The sequence below is a fragment of the Formica exsecta genome, unplaced genomic scaffold (genome assembly GCF_003651465.1).
Source record: "Formica exsecta isolate Colony F162 unplaced genomic scaffold, ASM365146v1 scaffold333, whole genome shotgun sequence".
NCBI lineage: Eukaryota > Metazoa > Arthropoda > Insecta > Hymenoptera > Formicidae > Formica > Formica exsecta.
In genome coordinates this window covers 561,598-578,103 of record NW_021850582.1, presented here as the reverse complement: position 1 = coordinate 578,103, position 16,506 = coordinate 561,598, and the positions used below count along the sequence as shown (strand labels likewise).

The 16,506-nt window shown below is 39.4% G+C and overlaps 1 protein-coding gene across 9 annotated transcripts in view; it reads right to left on the bottom strand.

Moving 5' to 3' along the window:
• LOC115238383 overlaps window positions 1-16,506 on the bottom strand; it is a 122,033-nt gene that overhangs the window by 57,481 nt on the left and 48,046 nt on the right. The window contains exon 1 of one of the 9 annotated variants that reach the window (XM_029812154.1): window positions 7,445-8,444. The exons of the other annotated variants lie outside the window; for them this stretch is intronic. Coding sequence (XP_029668014.1) covers window positions 7,445-7,476 — 32 coding nt within the window. The 5' untranslated portion in view covers window positions 7,477-8,444. Of the gene's footprint in view, window positions 1-7,444; window positions 8,445-16,506 lie in introns of those variants that run through there. 9 annotated transcript variants of the gene reach the window in all.

The window sequence follows — 16,506 nt, the reverse complement described above, 5'->3', positions numbered from 1 at the left end:
AGATACACTCCACATATTGCGTGATTCGCATTTCGCCGTTCGAAATTATATATATATCGCGATTATACGCGGTTTTAATGACTGCCCTTAATTGGCACAGAATTGCTGCTCTAGTGGTAGAAAGAGAAAGAGAAATATCACGCCAAAGTTCACAACGTAATTAAAAACCAATGTACTAAACCGCAGTACGCTAATGGAGTTGTTTTCATCTCCGTAATCGCCATACCGCTATTTTCCTCCGCACAAGTTTGCTCGAAACTCCGAGTCTTCATGTTGAAGGTCCCGTATAAAAGGCAGTGTTATATATTGATTTTTTTTTTTTAATATTTTTTTAATGATTGTAATCTCGCGCAATCCTCCTTAATCGATGCTATAGAGTCCAAATGCGATATGAGACACATAATAATATCCATGTGTGCGCGTAAATAATATCCACGAGTACGATAAATTTGTTTCGAATCAAAATTATACTCTTTATAACATTTTAAATTTTAAAAATGCCAAGTGTTTTTACTCAGAAATATTCCAACACATAATAATAATCTGATTATAATTAAAATGCAATAGCTAGCGAACGCGTTGATCAAAATGAACCGCGAGCTCTATTCAAGCTTGTCTCTCTATCGCGATGCAATTGATTGCAGATGCACACGAGACAAGCACGTAATTTTCAGCAGTGATAAACGCGACGCGTGGTCTCGATCGATCGAGATCATTGCGTTGTACGCGTGGCAGCGCGATACGTGACATCTAATGATGCAGAATCAGGCGCCGTTCTCTACGAGGAGAGACTTCGCGGAGGGAATATAAACAACCCCTGCGTCGCGTCGCGCGCGAATGCACTCGAAATGCACCGTACGTTACTTTGACGTTTGCGCATCGAAATTGGGTCGTCGCGATGCGGCGCGATGCGCCACGATTGTATCCCTCTGATGTAGCTCGACGTTGTACACTCATTTATTTCTGGCGCGATGTTGAACGTCCGTACGCCACGCGATGGTATCAATCGCACTCATCTTTTCCAATTCTTATTACGACGGGAACCTCCTAATTTGTCATTTTGTATTCTACTCGTTTATACAGAACGCCATGAAAATTTCCTGCCGCCATCTCAACCATAAATTATTAAAAGTCGATGACGATTCTGTCAAGCTTAACAATTTAATTTTTCGGCGTATTTTCAGGACTAAATAAATAAATCAAAAATATTTTGATGGAATGTGAATGTCTGACATAATCGCTTAGGCGCTTAATGGCGGAAAATAAAACGTTACGATACGGAAGATAATTGTATAAAATGTTTTCAAACGCATCATCTACAAACCGACATCAAAGTATCGTGCGCTTGGAACGGGTAGAAGCGCTGTAGAAAAAGCTGTTCGTTATTCTTTGTGCGTTTATTGCAGTATTCATGGTACGAGCGGATACATATTTACCGTAATACAACACTACCGTACATCGCACGCGATAATGAAATTAGAGTGATTATGCGTTGAACGTGACATGACGCGTGAGAGGGACAAAGTAAAGCGGACAATTAAAAATGTCAGCAATGCATGTGACATAGCTTTTTGGTAATCTGAAAATGAGAATTTAATACGATCTAGCGAGTTATCCGCGCACGTGAATTAGACACGCTTCAAATCTACGCGATAGTAATTACATTAAAACGTCATTTAAACATCATTCTATCTGTGCTGCCAGTTTCTGATATTTTAGTGCGTCGGATAAAATTTACTCCCTCGCACGATATCGTCGTAGAACGATTACGCCCGCGATCCTTTAAGTTCACCCTGTCAGTTGACCCAGAAAATTTGTAACAAGAGTATCCAATATCGATATCCTACGGAAATAGACGCGAAGGAGCGCTGCGAATAATTGGACGCCGATAAATTGCTAATAGGCGAACGACGGAGATGGTGATATATAATATAAAAGTCGGCTATATAAACTGATTTTTTTTTTACCGTTGACCTTGTCGGATTGCAGCATCCGCGAGAAGGTCAGTTTAAAATTAGCGTGTGGAGCTACATATGAACCTAGACCTCGACCGTGAAGTAATCGCTTGAATAAGCATGTGTAAATATGTATCCAATCCCGGGTCGCATACATCCCATTTTTTTAAGTATACATTTTGCAAGGAAAAATGCAATAATTTAATTAATTTAAAGCTTATCATTTTTTATACCAACATATTTTTCACGAACGAACGTATATATCAGATTTATACACTTGCGTAAACTTTTATGTTATTCTTTATCACATCTCGTTTAGAGACGAGTTACATATGCATGTGCGTGTTTAGTTGTATGAAAGATCGCCAGCACCAGGAAAGTAGGAATAGAGAAAATAAACCAGGACGAGCCTAATGGTAGAAAACGAGAGACAGCTTTGCGGCTGGAAGGGAGGATGGATAGGGAAAAAAGGAGCGATGCAACTAGACGCGCATGGAAAAAAGCCTCCTCTCCGCAACAACTCGCAAATATTTTTGCATCCCGGATGAAAGCCCCTCGTCGCGTAAACCGATGCCAAGTGCTTGCTCGTCTCGTTGCGGTTCATATTCGGAGAAGATGTAAGAGGATCCTCGATAGTGTGCGGTTCCATGAAAACGCGTTGCTTCCCCGCTTTGCTCTCTCTCTCTCTCTCTCTCTTCCGGCAGTTTGCATGCGAAATAGATACGTGTTGTTTCCCAATACACACGCTGTTCTTCTTTTCAATTTCGAAGAGTTACAAACAAAAAATATTACGAGCGTGAAGCACGCGTCTGGGTACCTGCAGGTTTCAATACGCGAGGTCTATATAGTCGATAAAGCCGACTTCCGCTCTCTTTTCCTCTCCGCGTCCTTCGCAGCCTTTTCCGCAACCGCGGTCGACGGACGGCTTACTATCACCACGAAGAAATTTATCGGCGAACTTTATGCTCGCCTCGTGGAATCAACTGCCGAGTGACTCACGGAGGACAGTCGGTTGCTTGGAGACCGGACAATATAAGTTTAATGGAAATTATTGGAAGTAAAGCCAAAATAAACTACGCACGCCGAAGCTAATTTATAAGCATGCCGTGCTTAACGGTATAAGACAGGATTAGGGTTGCACGAGATATTTCCGAACTGTCATTATCACTTTCGGAAATGTTTGCATGTTCAGCAGAAGAACTTGGTTTAGTTTTTTTTATGGACTCTGTATTAGATTTACTACGTTTCATTTTTTTTAATACAAACTGCGCGAACACGTCTGAACTAATTGTAAGAGCTGCTTTATACACAACAGCGATGTGTACGCTGTTCTTCTGTGTATAAACTGCGTCACTGCGTCTGCACAATCGAGACGTGAGCATACGCAGTAAAGAACAAGCGAAAATCGTGCTCGGCGCTTCGGATAACAGAAGAAATCAGATATACTTACTATTTTCTGTTTTTTATCAAGCTGACAAACAATTCAGTGTTAAATAAAAACTGTTAATAAAAATCAAGACAAGACAAGACAAGACAAGACAAGATCTTTGATACAAAAATCCTCTCAAGAACAAGACAAGATTAAAATTTTCAAGACCAATACAATATTTTTGCGAATATTGTCTTGTCTTGGGTTTCGTGCAACCCTAGACAGGATATTAGTTGGAAAATTTATGTTAACTTTCCGGCGGATGCATCCTGTTACTTTGTCAGACTCCCTGCTGAATATTGATCGCGAGACTAAACCTTATCTCGCAGCTTACAATCATGGTTATCGGCTAACCGATATTACACGAGACGCTTCTTTGGACAGTGATATAAGCAAGATATAAGAAATAATATGAATTTCAATAAGATGTCGATGAAAATACAATTATAAACAGTGTCTACTTGATAAATAGTTTATATAATACAAATTAATGCGAAAATGATGATTATTTAAAATTTGAATGGTAATTTCTAAAAAAAATCATGTTAGCAAAAATTTATTTCATAATCTAATTGTTATTGACGGAATTTCTCTAAAATATATCGAAACTAAAATCGCGTTCAATCAAAAATTTAAAGTTTATTTACCAATGTCAATTATAAACTCAACGAGCTTGTCAGTTAATTATTACGACAAGCTCGAAGAGCGATGAGTATACACGAGAGTTTAGATCGATACATGGCGTCTTGTCAATCGCGGTACCATATATATATATATATATATATATATATATATATATATATATATATATATATATCAAACGCATCGCTTCCTCTCACAGCATCCCAGGAGTGTAATTGAAACAGAATATACATTCCCCTCCTTTTTCGAGAGAATCGTAATTTCCACATTCTTGTTACCTTTGTAGTATTCGATGAACCAAGTGCTACTATTTTTCGAAAATAATCTTTTTCCCCCTATCTGTTTTAGAAAAATTTTCATCTTGTCAATAGTATGCATATCATAAATTTGAGTAAATGAATGTTAAAAGTTAATTAGAGTAACGTAATTATTGAAGAATTGCGTCAAAACGACAAGTGTGATATCAATATCTCAGAATGTAACGTCAATCTTGATTATAATTATTTAGGTTCGCAACATGAATATTGCATGCAACGATGACATTCGTAGATCGCCTGTATTGAACTCTTTGTAAGTAATCTCAATACTATAATTAATCTCGTTTGCATAATCAATTACACGTTGGAAGTCTTAAATTAATAATATTTTATAATGTGATATAATACATAATCGCGTTCGATATAATATAGAATCGTTTAAATCTGTAAATATTTGTGCCGCATATGTACGATTCATCTCGTGCGAATCTCAATATATAATGTTCTTCAATAATTCTATACGCGTAATCTTTTTAATTGTCTTCTGGTACACGATTGACGTTGCGCTAATCGAGTTGTTTGTACATGAGCGACAATCAACGAAGCGCAAATATCGTAATAACGTGACTGCAATGCTATCGTCCTATTATACCGAACAAGTCAGCGATACGTGTGAATAGACCTTTATAACGCGCATGATATAGTAATGCACGTGTTGCAGTCAAACAATCGAAGTCTTGCCGGCGAGTGCAATCCTCGCCACATTCGTTGACCTAGGTAGCCGATCGATAACCATGGCGAAAGTCGGCCTAGCCGGCTGAAAATAGTGGAAACCCGTCGCATTGTTCGAACAGAACGTACTTAACTATGGGCGAGCTACCGGAAGATGCTACATAAAATGAACTTGTACAATAAAATAATGAAACGAGAGAAAGCGCCGAGATTAATTATGTTTGTCAAGTTGCAGCCCGTTCCTACAAATAGTTTCGCGGATGAACATTTTGTTACGAGTTTGCCTCGGTGCAACAACTACCATAAAATACATAAGATATAAATGCGAATAAGAATATGTATAGATATGACGTACACACAAATGCTTGTATAATTATCTCTCTTCTCCTTGATTAATTTTCATTTTAATAAAATCATCTTAATCTTAATCTAGGAGATTATAGAAAAAAATACGCGAGAGACTATAGAGAGAGATACTACCCCGGCTGTATATACGTTAATCAAATTTACCGAGGCCGTAAAAAGCACTTGACCCATATACGCACTTCACTCCCTTATCGACAACAATCGTTCCTTTATCTCCCGTAGGCTACAATGCATCGCTTCCCATGCAATCTCGTCGGATCCTTGTTGTATTCCGTATGCCCGATTCCCCTTTCGTATGTACATTCACCAACACGGTATATAAGCCAAATAAAAAGGTTCTAGTATCGAGGCAATATCTCGAGAGCATGCGCGATATAAATGCGACAATATGATTCGCGCGTATAATTTGTATCCAGCGGGTGTATCGCAAAACCTAGAAAGAGAGGCACGAAAAAAAGAGAGAGAGAGAAAAGAGATACAAGCTAGCGTTTCGTCAAACATTTTCAAAGGCAAGTTTTTATTCATACGTAAGGAAATATATTCGCTCAACTATATACTAGGAATATTCAAACGGATATCTTTCTATGAGTATGATGGGAGAATCAATTTTAAAACGCTTTTCATGCACTCGATAAAGCGCAGTCGAAAAATCTATTTCGATTGTCCTGCGAGATTCGCTTTTTATCATTCTTTTCGATGAGATCAAAATTGAGATGAAGCGCGTTCGTATTATATGTGTCTCATATTTTAGCATAAATCTTGAAGCGATTAAAGCTAAGCTGTCGAAGTTTTCTGTAGGATTTTGAATTTTTTTTCAAATCCATGATGGAGAAAATAAAAGGCATTCGTCGAAAATCTGCGCAATATTTTTATACCGTACATATTTTTATGTATTTTGGAATAATTAGAGCTGGACATGTTTTATGAAAAGATACCGATCGCGAAAAGATTAGACCAAATAATAATATAAACGAAATATATTCATGGATATGAAAACAGTATACATTTGTTTTGTCCAATTATCTAGGGAAAGGAGAGGGTGATGCTATTTGCGTTTCATGCATATTTTCATGGATCAATGACAACGCTTTTGTAATATATATCTTACATTGTTTCCCCCCACTCTCCAATTTTAATTACAACTGAGCATTTTTTAATGTAATAATAAGGGAACGAAGGATTTGACGAAATAACGAGGACTGAAAATAATCGGAAAACCAAAATAATAAAAGACGAAGGCAGAATCTGCTGTGTCAAATAGTCTAGTGATATCGATTGCATTGAACTTTTATGCTTCCATTGCAAAGCTTCTTTTTTTCCATTTTTCGATTGTCTCAAAATATTTCGCGCGTTAAACGAAGATAAGGGATGAATGACGGTATCAACGGAGCACAGCACTGTGAATAAAATTCTTTCGAGTTCATCTCTCTCTCGTAATTGGAGAAAAATATAGTGAATAAAAAAAAAATTGAGAGAGAGAGAGAGATGAACGCTTAGGAAATAAGGCGCTAGGAGATGAGTAAATATTTCAAATAATAAACTAATATAAGTCTAATTGAAGGCGGCGCGAAGCAGAAAAAGATTTATTGTTCCGTGCCGTGCGCGCCCCGTTAATCCGTTTCCGAATTATGCAATGCCAAGTTGCAGTCGACCGAAGGGATTCCATCGTTCTCATTTCCGCCTCTGTGAATTAATGCACACGGAAATAAGGGAAAGCGTTTTGAGTTGCCGCAAAAACGTCACGTAATACGGTCATCAACCTAGTATTCGAGGCTAGTATTATTTTAATTGTGTATTCCTTTTCAACTGCTGTTTGTTTACGGTGTTGCAATTAATATTAATTAAAATTCATTTCCTCACAACCGGAAAAGCAAGAATCTATAGAGTTCCGTGTATTGCAAAGAATAAGAGATGAAAAATAAGAGATAGATATAAGACGTCTCGGCAGTCTCGGTTTATATTATTGGAAGAAGAAAGAAGAGGAGTGGCGATGTTCTGAATAAATGTTTTCCGCGTATTATATCGCCAATATATAACAAATGGATGTTATTATTGCTTCTTACCAGTCGAAGAAATTCCACAGGCACGCGAACATGTTGACTGCGCGTTTTCCACATCGAATGATATCCTCGAGCGTTTTTAGTACTTTCCTCCGTGCGAATCCTTCAATCGCAATCGTAGAAATCCTCGTAGATCGACGAAATTGTTACATTTTCGCACGTACAAAGTTTACACGAAGCAGACTTTAGAAAGCTCGTTCAGACTTTTCTCGACGTTTGAGCGAACAGCGCGTTCGAGCGTTATCCGTTAGTAGTCTCAATGATAAGTCGAGATGCTTCGATGTCATGTTTAAATCGACGATAATAAACCCCTCTTGGGGTTCGCGTAGTTTCGGTGATCGTTATCACTGTTGTCACAAAGTACAACTTAACGCGAATTTTGTCACGTTCACGGTCTGCGTTTCATTAATTTGTTAATATTAAGATTAACGTACGATAAATACGAAAGCTGGAGCGGCGAAAATTATTCACGCATGAAACTCATTGGGCAAAGCGTTACACGTGTTGTGATACGTATACGCGGTGTATCCCTATCGAGCTTTGAATTCGTTCTCATCGTAAACCCGTGGCAATTAGTCAGCTAATTCTAAAGCGGAATAGCAAATTACCTGTCGCGCGGAAATGTCGTTTCCCTCGCAGCGAGAACATGCAATGTCCTGTATTAATATAAACAGCCCTGTGACGGAAAATGGCGTGCGTCCATTCTTGCCACAATCTACCTCGCGACACATGTATATTTTGTAAAAATAGCACGGCGAGTGAATAAAATTCAAACAAGTTCAAAATTCATCGCTGCAATTGCATCACCGGTAACGTAATACATCAATTACATTTTGCCCAATAAAAAATACATTTATTTACGTTCACTCTCATAAAAAAAAACATGTCTAGCCAAAAAATTGAAAAGCAAATGCGAAGACTTTCACCACGTATCGAATATCAATTGATAACCATTTTACTAAACTCGTTATGTTAGTCGAGTATGTAGGTCTATCATCGTTTATCCAAGATTGTCATGCATTTATGAAAATAAAGAGACGTCGCGGCAGCCGTTTCTCGTCTCTTCGTCGCACCATAAAATTTAAATCTATAATATATGTATGCGTTCGTCACGTACACGCACATAGTAGTTAAATTTCTCCGGAAATGAATACTCCGACAGACGAGGATGCCTCTCGAAGCGATAAATCGATCATAAACTCATTTAAATGGTCGACGATGTGTACCAAGACATATTAAAAGCCGTCTGACAAGGTTTCCGCAGCTGCACTGAAAACGGCTTGATGTTCATTAAATTTTCGTACCACGTATAATAACACATGATATACAATTAAAATACGTCGCATTCTTCGACTGAAAATTGTCTACTTCGTTTACTCAATTCTTATTCTATTTAAAATAAAAAATTCATTCCGTCTACTATTTTCTCTTCCTTTAACGAGACAAAAGATTTCTTTTTTTTTTTAATTTCCAAAAATAAAGATAAAAATAAAAATGATGCACATAGATGAAATCTACTTTTTTTTGTATTCCATCTTTCTTATAAACTCGCATAAAGAGAAGACACGTGTGTAGTCAAATTTCTTTGATAAAAGATGAAGTATTATATTCTATACTCTCTCTATAGTCTGCGTGATCTATAACATTATTGGTAATTTAAGGAAGCTTGTTACGAATATAAAGAAGAGAGGAGCACTGTCTTTCCGTCACATCATCGCTCCTACGCGCGACGTAATGTATTCGGCAGCATGTAAAGCTTGCATCGAAAACAGTTGGCGGAGTTGCTAGTCGAATGCATGAATAATCAGGTTACCGCTAAAACTACGTTCTCCAGTAACCACCGCTGATTTTATATCAAAAGGTTGTCACTATATATATATATATATAAGAAGCAACGATGTCTCTTAGCAATATTTTCCTTTTTTGACGCAAAATATAAATTCCCTCGTTCAATTATTTTCGCTCGTAGGAGCGTAACTCGCATCGTTTGGATTGCACTGATTTTTTAATAGCTTTCCCGTGTAATCTGTTTAACCTTTCAGGTAATTATTAAAAAGCCGGTTATATATATTACGAGCGAGAGTTTAATGGCAAATACGATATTTTCTACATGAAAGATACTATTCCGTGGAAAAAATTGATATATAAATAGCGTATAAAACACGAATAATTTAGTTTAACTTAATAAAGAATAATTTTCAACGTAACGAGAATTAAATCCTGACATTAAGTGCGTTAAATAAGTTTCGGACAAAAAAATAACATGATAACAGGTAACGATACAGGTAACGTAACAGCTACCACCAAAGCATAAGCGTTTCCACATCGATTTTAACTCTGTCCTCGAACGAGCAAATCCTCTATTCCGTTTTTGCCATGTTACACATTTCGCGCCGATAAAACCATAAATACGCGGTTCCACTCGGACTATTTTCTCGATTAAAACATCGATCGAGGAACACGCCTCGTCGCGACACGAACGTGAATTTGACAGCTCCGATACGAATTAGGAAATCGCAAATATATAGTCACAGAGACGTTCGTATAAAATCGTACAAACATGTCGAATCAATTTGACATTGGAAATGTGAAAACAATGTAGCGTATTCAACGAGATGCATTTAACGATAAAGGGCAAATTAGTCTCGAGCGTATTGTAATGATTTCAACTCCTCCGCGTTTGCATCCTTCAATGTTCCTTCCCTCGCACCCTTGTCTTCGACCCTCGCACGAATTAGCACGCTCCAGGGGAAGAGGATACACCCGATTAGCATTCGTTTCCGCGTGTCGCGACGACGGTTACGGAATAAATTAACCGGAGAAGGAATGGAATTTATGCATTTTTCACACGGAGCTCCTCCGCCTCCGTCGAAATTAATGCGCGTCCTGAATACCTCAGTGGCTTAAATATTGCAAACCTTCATCTCCGCGAAAGGACCGATCGCTCGTTCGTCAACTCCCGAAGCGAGTTCGTCGCCCTTGGCCTTCCACGAACAACCCTTTTCGAATGTTGCTGCAGAGTACGTTGTCCTTTCGCGTGAACTTTCGGGTCGCGGCGAAAATCGAAGAATAGCGAGAATACTCCGTAATACGTGATACGAAGATCATGCCAGAATTTACATACAGACAATTCGAACAAATTTTTCTCCAGCGATTATTTTTCGATATAAAAATTTTCGTGGATAATAAAATAATTGGCGAGAAAACGCATATGTCAATTTTATACAATAAATTTTCTTCAAATTATCTTTCTCGACATTGTACAAAAGTCTCTTTTAAAAGACTATTTATTGATAATATAAATTGTATTAAATATGTATAGGATATACTCGATATTCAGATATATTATCGTCGCATAATTATCTTAAATGAGTCCATCGTCGATTTTACGCTTGATTGCCTAATACAAGAACCGTACGCTGAATATGAAAAGAGACTTGGACGCAGTCACATCTGTTTTTAAATACGCAATAATGATATGGAATTTAAATATTTTATCGATAGAGACTAATGCCACGGATGCACGGTAACAAACTGCATATTTAACCGCTGCGACGAGACTTCGCTACAAGCAACTTCTATCACGAGACATTCATCTCATAAAATAATTACGTTCGACGGCACATCGGAAGACGATTCTCCTAGGACAGCCGGTGCACGATCACGTGCCGGTTATCGCGGGGCGACGTCCGCGCGACGTCGCGGCATCGCGACCGACGACGCGGCTTTGCTACAGCACCACTTCCTCGATTTCGACGAAGGAAGCGATGAGATTCGTTCGCTCGATCGCGCGTACGAGACGAACGGCAGTCGATCCCCTTGACCGTGGACGCGTAAAAAACGGCGCCGGAAAGACGAGCGATTATCGGTCGATTATTATCACTGCGATACGCGGCACGGTCTCTTCTATTGACAAACCGACGCGAGAGAAAGGGAGAGAAAGAGAGAAAGAGAGAGAGAGAGAGAGCGGTCGCCGGAATTTTCCGCACTCCGTCCGAGTCTGCCGCTCGCGAAAAGGAGGGTTAACGTCGCGCGACTGTTCCGGCGAGAGAGGGTGAGAGAGAATTCTAGGGTTGCCCGACTCGTAGCGCGGCGAGGGCCCAACTGGCATGCGCCTTTACCACCCTCCCTCTTTGCCTCCGTCGCCAGCCACCGCCGCCCGTCGAGCTGCTGCCACCCCTCCGGCGCGTTCTCTCCGTCAGTACATCGCTAGGGGATGAGAGAGCCGAGTGGGGAGTTACAGCGCCGCGGCTTTCGCTCTCTCGCTCTTCTCTGTTCCGTTCCGTTCCGTTCTGTTCTGTTCCGTTCACCCCCTCGGTCGCCGTCGAGCGGGTGCGCGTGTGCATCCCCTTTCTCTCTTTCTGTACCGAGATCGCCAACGGCGCATTGTCCTTACAGAGGGTTTCGCGGAGGCCGTATCTTCCGCGGTACACATCTGGCTTACGACAGCGAATTATCTTGTCGTATAGGGAGTTTTAGGATAGAATGTAGCGTTATATGTAATGTGTTTCGTTGCGCACGGAAAATCTATATGGAAAATCCATTTTTAAAGATGACAGAAGCGTGTCGAGAAAAATTTATATTACATTGTCTTTTCGTTTCACAATTTTATGTGCGCAATTAAAAAGTTTCCTCATCAAAATAATTTGCATTGTTTCGCGAATAAAGAGCATTTATTGCTATATTTATATTTAAAATTCGTATAATTAAATTAAAATAAATTGGTGAGATCAATCTATATTTCAAAATTAAAACATTTATACTAATCGAGAGACGCTTGAAAATAAAACCGAATTAAACATCAAATATATCGATAAGAAAATCTTATTCTTCACTTCGACATGTCATAATATCAAAAAAAAATATAAAATGATAATGTAATTTAGAACTCAAAAGTATACGAGATAATTGAACATGTCTGGATTATAAGTACCGGAAATAGCATTACGCGATCCGACCGTAATCAGGGAAATTAAGATTATTAGCTTTTCGCGACCCTGTATCTGTGACTCGGTGCCAGCTAAGTGCTCGCTTTATTATCATCACGTCGCTAAGCGACGTAGCTAAGCCATTCCATCACGAAGGAAATATTAAAGAGGATCTTTCAGGAATATCGCCCGTCAACGATCTTTCTTTAGACGGCGGGGCCCTTTGCCGTTTCATACGATCGAGTGCGACAAGGGTAGAACCTCCGGTCGTGAATGAATAGCAGCGAGCAACGTGACCCGTAAACACGCGTGCAAAATGATATGCTTGCCGCTGAACATGTGTGCGTGTGCGACGTCATTGGAAAGTATCACCGACAGAGTCTACTATATTTACTATATAAATGACATTCGATATCGAGATTTCATCTCGATATTGTGCCAGTGGTTCTATCTTCATTTTCCTGATTACACGCGATTCGTATATACAGATTTAAACATTACTAAATGCTTAATAATATCTTTTCCACATCATCGATATTTTAAAAAATATTCACTCGTCAAACTTTGCATGCCTCGCCTACGATATATATATTGATAGTAAATATAGTTTTAATAATGGACTTTTGCTTTGATCGAGTTGCGAAAAGATTACAAAAATATTTAAAGGTAGAAATGTATCGATTAAACATTTAATATAAATATCGAATAGAGAATGCTCGTCGACCAAGTTTGTTCTCTCTTTCACGCACGCGCGCGTAGGTCAACAAATTGCGATGGACGTGTCGCCCTCAAAGGAGGTTATCAGGGTGAAAGCTAGGAAGCTCTTACATTTGGTCAGTGTCCAACTTTGGTATCCCTTTCGTCTCCCCGTAGCCTACTAAATCGCGTGACACAAGCGTTCTCTTTACATTCTTAATGTCTTCATCGTTTCTTATTTTTCCACCATCGATCGCGCAGTATCCACGCACAACTAGACAAAGTTTCGTCTGCTTAATACAAAGAATCTTAAAGCCGATCTCATAGTTAAGTTCTATGAGAATTTAAATTAATTTCAAAAAAAAGACAATTTTATTAAAATACTGAAAAGAGATATGGCGTTTGATCGAAAATCTTCGTCAAGGGATAGTTAGTTTCAAATAGTTTAAAAAAATTGAAAGATGGTGCGGTAAAGATATACCTATTGCGAATTGTACTACGGTATAGTCGACCGTATATGCGAGCGCTGCACCGTAATGTGGTTATGCAACAAACAATGGGGCACGTGTTTATTATATAACACGGGCGATACACATGCGCGCGATACACAGACGCAGGTTATTGTCGTATTAATGCAGAATGATGCTATACGGGGCTAGGGAACCGTAATTTCGCCGCGTTTGTCGGCGCAACGAGTCACGAAATGTTTATGAACAGGCGAGACTGTTCTTGTCGATGCTCCTTTCCTTTGTTCCTCGCGTCGAATGAACAAAAGTCTTTCCCCTCTATGATTTTCGGTCATCCGACTCTGTTAATGTCATCGTGGCCCTTCGACCTCGATCGAGGGAAATGCAGAGGTCTTTGGTCTTTGTGAAAAGAAGTTGAAGGCACGTATTTCGTATCTCCGATGACACAAGACGCTTCGCTTCGCGAGATCGATGTGCTTCGAAAGGAAATTCGAGCGATACTTGGAAATGTGTCATTTGAATTCCTTACTTGTCTCAAGACAGCTTATCGTGTGTCAATATTCGTATCTCCGCTATAGGTAATATTAGCGTCGAATGAAAAGTTGCGATAGAGAGAGAAAAACGCTATTAACAATTCTATGACACGGTGCGCGAAAGGAGAGATTAAATATTGAATCTCATAATATCGAATATGCGAGAAAATCTTCGAATCTCTCTTTCCTCCGATCGTTTACTCTCGCTAAGTTTAAGAGCGGCCTTTTTATTCGAGCGTCTAGTATACTATATCGAGATCTTTTCGTCGAGCGCTTTTGCATTTCGTTATCCGGCCAGGCATGTAAGACGTGGCACTCTTCCATAAAGCCGCGGATAAACTTTGCAGCCAATATCGTCTCTTTTATTCGTTAATAACGTACGGTATCGCCACAGACTGCAGACCATTGAACCGGGTAACACGCCGCAGGCATAATCCGCCGCCTGCACACGTTACGTAATATCGCATTTGCGTGGTTGTTTTGCGCCGAGCGTTAAATATATTCGCGGTAACCGACCCGAACCTTTCACTCGCATCATCGGTGTTACCGTTGCAACGGATACAGAGAATGCAGATTCCACGAGTTTTTCCCACTCGGAAAACACTTGATATTCACAACACGCTCGGGATAGTTATCGCGAGACTCGAGATCGTAACAGTGACACCCCCTGGGGTCACTTCGAGTTAAAGGATAGCAGCGAGAGTTTTTCTCTCTTTTTCACGTTAATCCTTTGTGATCCGACAAGTAATTTCAAGAAACGGGACGACATTTATTTTAACGCCATTAGCGTTGCCGACGTAAGAATCAATTCTGTCCTTTAAACTACACGTATCGTAGAGATCTTAAAATATAGTAAAAAATTTATTTATTCAAAACTGTTGACAAAAATAGTATTTTTTCAAACAACCACGTATAATCCATCTGGACGTGGAGTCGCGCAAAAGATTAAGGAGGTCTCTCGAAAGAGTTATTCTTGTAGACAAAGTTACAAGTGGATTCTTCTTATTGAAACTTTCCTCTCATTCCCGTTAAAGCCGTAAAGTTGACCGCAGTTAACGAACCGATGGTTGCACATTCTCGCTGTCGCGCGATAATAATAAGGCAATTTCCCCGTTGACGTCGGAGTATATCGTGTCGACATTGCACCTTCTCTTCGATAAACCTGTTAAATTGTAATGCGCGAGAGACGCGATCGATTGTGTGATATAACGCGTTATAATAAAGTTAATATTGCTCCCATTCACCCGCGGAAAATCTCGCTGCTTAAATATGCAGCCTCCATTACACGCCGTTAAGAAGACGAGGCTCCCCCGTTGTCCGCTCGCGCTCGCGAGGGTGGATCGCTTTTCTGAGCACGACACTCGACTTGGCTTCAACTAACACCGCGCACAAAGCGATGCATCGTGGAGACACACCATTAGTGAGATGCATGACCGCACGAACGCGGTCGTGTAAAGACAACGAGACAAGGGTGCGTGTGTACGTCAGTACCGGTACTGGGTGTGAAATCTCGAGCTTGCGGCACCGAGTGTGAAATATCTGCGCGAGAAATAAATAGGCAGAGGAAAGAATAATAGTGTAAGGATCCGCACACACAATGCAATTTATATATAATATAATCAATGAAATAATTTCAATGTGCAAAGTATAGAAAAAAAAAAACATTCGATCGTAGTTTGACGGAAAAAAAAAAAAATACGAGTGATTAATTGGATCGTTAAGAATAGAGAGAATTTTTTAGAGATAATATGGTAATTTTTTGTGGCAATCTAGAGTATCGTTCGTTATCTGTTTCGATATATTTACGATACATCGTAGTAACATCTTTGTAAATTCAGCTCTTTTACGAAAAGCTTAGGCTTTTTGTAAAATATCGATGGCAAAAAAAAATTGATTTTACAAAAAGCTTGTAACATATACCCGTAGTCACATATAATCATATGTGTAATCAGACATGCGTGAATGCGCGGATTGCAATTGCGGCTTTCAAGAGAGACACTGTACACAACTTCGGATAAAGTCTGTACGCACAATATATTTGCATCTATGTAACATGCATATGCGTGAACGAGAGTTGGGTTATCTCGGAGAACTTTGGCACCTGAAACACGATGCTAGAACGTGCTTTGCACTGGTCTCAAATTGAGACAAACGAGAAGTAGTGTACGTCGTGTATCGCGAGCTACGTACATTCGTATCAAAGACGAAAAACCCGACTGAAACTGCAGCGCAAAATTCTGAAATATCTCTCAAACTTTCACAGAGCCGAAATCTTAAATCTTACATATTTATGAATAAGAATATCTACTTTAATAAACTCTCAGCAGATTAATATTATCCATTCCCCCATTTCGCGTAATACGAAAGATGAAATCTTTTCTCGTTTATTTAACGATAGAGATTTGAATGCTCGTCAATGTTTTTCATCTTGGTACGCAAAC